Source organism: Bombina bombina, chromosome 5, assembly GCF_027579735.1.
Source record: "Bombina bombina isolate aBomBom1 chromosome 5, aBomBom1.pri, whole genome shotgun sequence".
Classification (NCBI taxonomy): domain Eukaryota; kingdom Metazoa; phylum Chordata; class Amphibia; order Anura; family Bombinatoridae; genus Bombina; species Bombina bombina.
The window spans coordinates 1,153,664,323-1,153,671,313 of record NC_069503.1 but is presented as its reverse complement, the minus strand read 5'-3'; the positions used below and the strand labels follow the sequence as shown (position 1 = coordinate 1,153,671,313).

Below are 6,991 nucleotides of genomic sequence, written 5' to 3'. Positions count from 1 at the left end.
ATATGTGTATATGTATGTATGTGTATATGTATGTATGTGTATATGTATGTATGTGTATATGTATGTATGTGTATATGTATATACAGGTGGCCCTCGTTTTACAACGGTTCATTTTACACCGTTTCAGAATAGCAACCTTTTTTTCCAGTCATGTGACTGCTATTGAAAAGCATTGAGAAGCAGTGCATTTATTAAAATAGCCAGTAGGTGAAGCTGTCTGCTTGTGTTGCAGCAAAGCCAAGCAAGCTGAAATTAATCAGTTTAACCAGACCTGAGCTATTGAGCAGATTTCAAAGGAACAAGATCTTCCTGTCTATAACTCAGTCCAGATTGGAATGCAAAGAAAGAACTGTTTGCAGAAAAATGCAAGTGAAGTCTGTGTTGTGTGATTATTTTATTAGGTTTATAATGCTGTTTAGCAAATGTTTTTGTTCATTTAACTTAGTTTAATTATATATTCTGTGTTGTGTGATTATTTTATTAGGTTTATAATGCTGTCTAGCATTTAAAGTCTTCATTTCAAAGCTTTAAAAATAATGTATTAGGTGTTACTTATGACAATTTTGAGAGGGGCCTGGAACCTATCTCCCTCACTTCCCATTGATTTACATTATAAACTGGGTTTCAATTTACAACGGTTTCGATTTACAACCATTCCTTCTGGAACCTAACCCCGGCGTAAACTGAGGGCTACCTGTATATATATAATGTGTATATGTCTGTGCACTATTAATAAGTGATCTCTGTTACTCACAGACTAAGATATTACCGGGTTCTGGGAACTTTAGAGACAACGTCACATGACCGCACAGGACAAAGATCAGCACCTCCTGTATTTACATACAATTTCTCACCTACACCTGTATCAGTATTGCGCAGTTCCCATTCATGAAGCTGCATAACTGTTGTTTTCTTCACAACGCACGTGTGATTGAGTGATGTAATCTGTCCCTTAGGCCCAGTAGCCATTACTACAAATGTATCATCGGGCAAAGTAGTTGCCAAAGGGCACCACATACGTAAGCGTTACTCTGCCTGGTACTGAGCTGTCTGTTAATTCTGTCTTGTAGGGGGTGAAGAAACCATTCACTGAGGTTATCAAAGCCAACATTGGGGATGCCCACGCCATGGGCCAGAAACCCATCACTTTCCTGAGACAGGTGAGGTGCTCTGCGCACTCATTAGCTCTGCACTGTCAGTAGGAGGTTGTGCTGCACACACACACACATTAGCTCTGCAGGTTACTGTCAGTAGGAAGTTGTGCTGCGCACACACACAAACACTAGTTCTGCAGGATACTGTCAGTAGGAGGTTGTGCTGCACACACACACACACACAAACACTAGTTCTGCAGGATACTGTCAGTAGGAGGTTGTGCTGCACACACACACATTAGCTCTGCAGGTTACTGTCAGTAGGAGCTTGTGCTGCACACACACACATTAGCTCTGCAGGTTACTGTCAGTGGGAGGTTGTGCTGCGCACACACACACACACACACACATTAGCTCTGCAGGTTACTGTCAGTAGGAGGTTGTGCTGCACACACACACACATTAGCTCTGCAGGTTACTGTCAGTAGGAGGTTGTGCTGCACACACACAATTAGCTCTGCAGGTTACTGTCAGTAGGAGCTTGTGCTGCACACACACACACACACACATTAGCTCTGCAGGTTACTGTCAGTAGGAGGTTGTGCTGCACACACACACACATTAGCTCTGCAGGTTACTGACAGTAGGAGCTTGTGCTGCACACGCACACATTAGCTCTGCAGGTTACTGTCAGTAGGAGCTTGTGCTGCACACGCACACATTAGCTCTGCAGGTTACTGTCAGTAGGAGGTTGTGCTGCACACACACACATTAGCTCTGCAGGTTACTGTCAGTAGGAGCTTGTGCTGCACACACACACATTAGCTCTGCAGGTTACTGTCAGTAGGAGGTTGTGCTGCACACACACACACACACACATTAGCTCTGCAGGTTACTGTCAGTAGGAGGTTGTGCTGCACACACACACATTAGCTCTGCAGGTTACTGTCAGTAGGAGGTTGTGCTGCACACACACACACACACATTAGCTCTGCAGGTTACTGTCAGTAGGAGGTTGTGCTGCACACACACACACATTAGCTCTGCAGGTTACTGTCAGTAGGAGGTTGTGCTGCACACACACACACATTAGCTCTGCAGGTTACTGTCAGTAGGAGGTTGTGCTGCACACACACACACACACATTAGCTCTGCAGGTTACTGTCAGTAGGAGGTTGTGCTGCGCACACACACACACACATTAGTTCTGCAGGTTACTGTCAGTAGGAGGTTGTGCTGCACACACACACATTAGCTCTGCAGATTACTGTCAGTAGGAGGTTGTGCTGCACACACACACTAGCTCTGCAGGTTACTGTCAGTAGGAGGTTGTGCTGCACACACACACATTAGCTCTGCAGATTACTGTCAGTAGGAGGTTGTGCTGCACACACACACACACACATTAGCTCTGCAGGTTACTGATGCGCACACACACACAGCTTGTGATGCGCACACACACACATTAGCTCTGCAGGTTACTGTCAGTAGGAGGTTGTGCTGCACACACACACTAGCTCTGCAGGTTACTGTCAGTAGGAGGTTGTGCTGCACACACACACATTAGCTCTGCAGGTTACTGTCAGTAGGAGCTCTGCAGGTTACTGACAGTAGGAGCTTGTGCTGCACACACACACATTAGCTCTGCAGGTTACTGTCAGTAGGAGCTTGTGCTGCACACACACACACATTAGCTCTGCAGGTTACTGTCAGTAGGAGCTTGTGCTGCACACACACACATTAGCTCTGCAGATTACTGTCAGTAGGAGGTTGTGCTGCACACACACACACACATTAGCTCTGCAGGTTACTGTCAGTAGGAGGTTGTGCTGCACACACACACACACACACACACACACACACACACACACACACACACATTAGCTCTGCAGGTTACTGTCAGTAGGAGGTTGTGCTGCACACACACACATTAGCTCTGCAGGTTACTGTCAGTAGGAGGTTGTGCTGCGCACACACACACATTAGTTCTGCAGGTTACTGTCAGTAGGAGGTTGTGCTGCACACACACACATTAGCTCTGCAGATTACTGTCAGTAGGAGGTTGTGCTGCACACACACACACACACATTAGCTCTGCAGGTTACTGTCAGTAGGAGGTTGTGCTGCACACACACACATTAGCTCTGCAGGTTACTGTCAGTAGGAGGTTGTGCTGCGCACACACACACATTAGTTCTGCAGGTTACTGTCAGTAGGATGTTGTGCTGCACACACACACATTAGCTCTGCAGGTTACTGTCAGTAGGAGGTTGTGCTGCACACACACACATTAGCTCTGCAGGTTACTGTCAGTAGGAGGTTGTGCTGCACACACACACACACACATTAGCTCTGCAGGTTACTGTCAGTAGGAGCTTGTGATGCGCACACACACACATTAGCTCTGCAGGTTACTGTCAGTAGGAGGTTGTGCTGCACACACACACTAGCTCTGCAGGTTACTGTCAGTAGGAGGTTGTGCTGCACACACACACATTAGCTCTTCAGGTTACTGTCAGTAGGAGGTTGTGCTGCACACACACACACACACACACACACACATTAGATCTGCAGGTTACTGTCAGTAGGACGTTGTGCTGCACACACACACATTAGTTCTGCAGGTTACTGTCAGTAGGAGCTTGTGATGCACACACACACACACACTAGCTCTGCAGGTTACTGTCAGTAGGAGGTTGTGCTGCACACACACACACACACACACACACATTAGCTCTGCAGGTTACTGTCAGTAGGAGGTTGTGCTGCACACACACACATTAGCTCTGCAGGTTACTGTCAGGAGGTTGTGCTGCACACACACACACACACACACACACACACACATTAGCTCTGCAGGTTACTGTCAGGAGGTTGTGCTGCACATACACACACATTAGCTCTGCAGGTTATTGTCAGTAGGAGGTTGTGCTACATACACACACACACACACACACATACACACACACATACACAAATACGCACATACGCACATACACACACACACACACACTGTAGTGACTGTGTTCCCCGGTTTCTTTACTGTAGGTTCTGACAGTTATTTATTCTCTGCTATTTCAGGTAACCTCCCTTTGCCTATATCCAGAGCTTCTCAATGACAATAAGTTCCCTGAAGATGTGAAAAAGAAAGCTCTGCGGATTCTACAGGCCTGTGGGGGGCAGAGTATAGGTGAGTGAGATGGGCAGGTTGAGTGGTGTAGATGTTAAGTAACTTTGTGATTAATAGAGTAGGCATTGGGGGGGGGGGTTTGGAAGTGTTGTGTGAGGGGTGTGGTCATTAGAGAGGACAGCTGGTGAGAGGGGTGTGGTCATTAGAGAAGGCAGCAGGTGTGAGGGGTGTGGTCATTAGAGAAGGCAGCAGGTGTGAGGGGTGTGGTCATTAGAGAGGGCAGCAGGTGTGAGGGGTGTGGTCATTAGAGAGGGCAGCAGGTGTGAGGGGTGTGGTCATTAGAGAGGGCAGCAGGTGTGAGGGGTGTGGTCATTAGAGAGGGCAGCGGGTGTGAGGGGTGTGGTCATTGGAGAAGGCAGCAGGTGTGAGGGGTGTGATCATTAGAGAGGTTGTAAGACGGTTGTATATTTATTGGAAAACGTGGGAGAGGTGGTATTTAAGATGGTATTGGATGTTACTGGGGTGGCACTGGAGAGGGCAGTGAGTGTTGTGGAATTGGGTATTTGTAGCAGGCACTGAGCATGAGTGAGATGGCATATTATATTGCAGAGGGCAGTAAGTAGTGGCATTGGGTATTTATTACAGTGGGAGGGCATTGGGTATTTATTGCATTGGGTATTTATTGCAGAAGGCGGTGGGTGGGGGGCATTGGGTATTTATTGCAGAAGGCGATGGGTGGGCAATGGATATTTATTGCAGAAGGGAGTGGGGGCGGCATTGGGTATTTATTGCAGAAGTCAGTTGGTGGGAGAGGGGGGCATTGGGTATTTATTGCAGAGGGGGGAGTAGGGGGGCATTGGGTATTTATTGTAGTGGGTGGGATTGGTAGGGCATTGGATATTTATTGCAGGGGGGTGGCATTGGGTATTTATTACAGTGGGGGGCATTGGGTATTTATTGCAGGGGGGTGGCATTGGGTATTTATTACAGTGGGGGCATTGGGTATTTATTGCAGTGGGGGGGCATTGGGTATTTATTGCAGTGGGGGGGCATTGGGTATTTATTGCAGGGGGGTGGCTTTGGGTATTTATTACAGGGGGGGGCATTGGGTATTTATTGCAGTGGTGGGCATTGGGTTTTATACAGTGGGTATCGGGCAGAATGCATACTGTGCAGCAGCTGGCATTTACTATATCGCAGCCTTTCCTGTCACTTTTTAAGCTGGTTTTGTGTTTCAGGCATCTTGCTATTTAATAGTCAGCATGTTAGGGTGACAGACATGCCCTCTCCTCTTGCAGTCGGTAGTAAAGCTGTGCACCGGGTGCTGACGGCATCTCGCATGCAAGTAAACAAGTTACAATTAGTACACAGGGAACATATGACAGCAATGCCACCTAAATGGCCAGGCTACTATCCTATTGCCGGGAATATCTTGGCGACAACGCTGCTAGGAGCTTTTACATTTTTAGAAGTTTGAACATAAATCTGTTGTATAATAAGTGTAATGTTTATTTAGTAAATTAATCTATTGTTACTACCCCTGTAGACAGTGAAAACTAAGTCTGTATCTTCAGGGGCAGATGCACATAACTCTGGTGTTCTTCTGTTCGCTGTAAGTGGTTTTCCCTCTCTGTTCCCTCAGGAGCATACAGCGCCAGCCAAGGCATTGAGCTAATCCGTCAGGATGTCGCTAAATACATAGAGCGCAGAGATGGTGGCATTTCCTGCAGCGCGGACAATATCTACCTCTCTACAGGAGCCAGTGATTCCATAGTGGTGAGTATCCAGCTAAGGGTCAGTTGCTGGCCTTGTGCAAGTTCTGGTCTGCTGGAGCAAAGCCTGCTGGTTACTTATGGAGTAATAAATGACATATTAAGCACATTCAGAGCAATCTTTGGACCCCATAAGTTTGTGTGTAATTTTCCAGGGCTGCAAAAAAGCTCAACATTTCTAACGAGTGTCAGATCTGCAGGGAGCTGTGTGCTAGTGAGGCTGTGAGCTTATAGATGGGCAGCTGTGTGTTAGTAAGGCTGTGAGCTGATTGGTTGGCAGGCAGCTGTGTGTTAGTGAGGCTGTGAGCTGATAGGTGGGCAGGGAGCTGTGTGCTAGTAAGGCTGTGAGCTGATAGGTGGGCAGGCAGCTGTGTGCTAGTGAGGCTGTGAGCTGATAGGTGGGCAGGCAGCTGTGTGCTAGTGAGGCTGTGAGCTGATAGGTGGGCAGGCAGCTGTGTGATAGAGAGGCTGTGAGCTGATAGTGGAAGGGAGCTGTGTGTTAGTGAGGCTTTGAGCTGATAGGTGGGCAGGCAGCTGTGTGCTAGTGAGGCTGTGAGCTGATAGGTGGGCAGGCAGCTGGGTGCTAGTGAGGCTGTGAGCTGATAGGTGGGCAGGCAGCTGTGTGCTAGTGAGGCTGTGAGCTGATAGGTGGGCAGGCAGCTGTGTGATAGAGAGGCTGTGAGCTGATAGTGGAAGGGAGCTGTGTGTTAGTGAGGCTTTGAGCTGATAGGTGGGCAGGCAGCTGTGTGCTAGTGAGGCTGTGAGCTGATAGGTGGGCAGGCAGCTGGGTGCTAGTGAGGCTGTGAGCTGATAGGTGGGCTGGCAGCTGGGTGCTAGTGAGGCTGTGAGCTGATAGGTGGGCAGGCAGCTGTGTGGTAGTGAGGCTGTGAGCTGATAGGTGGGCAGGCAGCTGTGTGATAGTGAGGCTGTGAGCTGATAGTGGAAGGGAGCTGTGTGCTAGTGAGGTTGTGAGCTGATAGGTGGGCAGGCAGCTG

The 6,991-nt window shown here is 48.1% G+C and overlaps 1 protein-coding gene across 4 annotated transcripts in view; it reads left to right on the top strand.

The window, feature by feature from the left end:
- The window catches only part of LOC128661215 (alanine aminotransferase 2), a 287,087-nt gene that overhangs the window by 173,952 nt on the left and 106,144 nt on the right, over window positions 1-6,991 (top strand). For all 4 annotated transcript variants that reach the window (XM_053715493.1, XM_053715491.1, XM_053715492.1 and 1 more), the window contains 3 exons: window positions 1,071-1,160; window positions 4,176-4,284; window positions 5,867-6,000. In XM_053715493.1, the coding sequence (XP_053571468.1) occupies window positions 1,128-1,160; window positions 4,176-4,284; window positions 5,867-6,000 (276 nt within the window). In that variant the 5' untranslated portion in view covers window positions 1,071-1,127. The remainder of the gene's footprint in view (window positions 1-1,070; window positions 1,161-4,175; window positions 4,285-5,866; window positions 6,001-6,991) is intronic.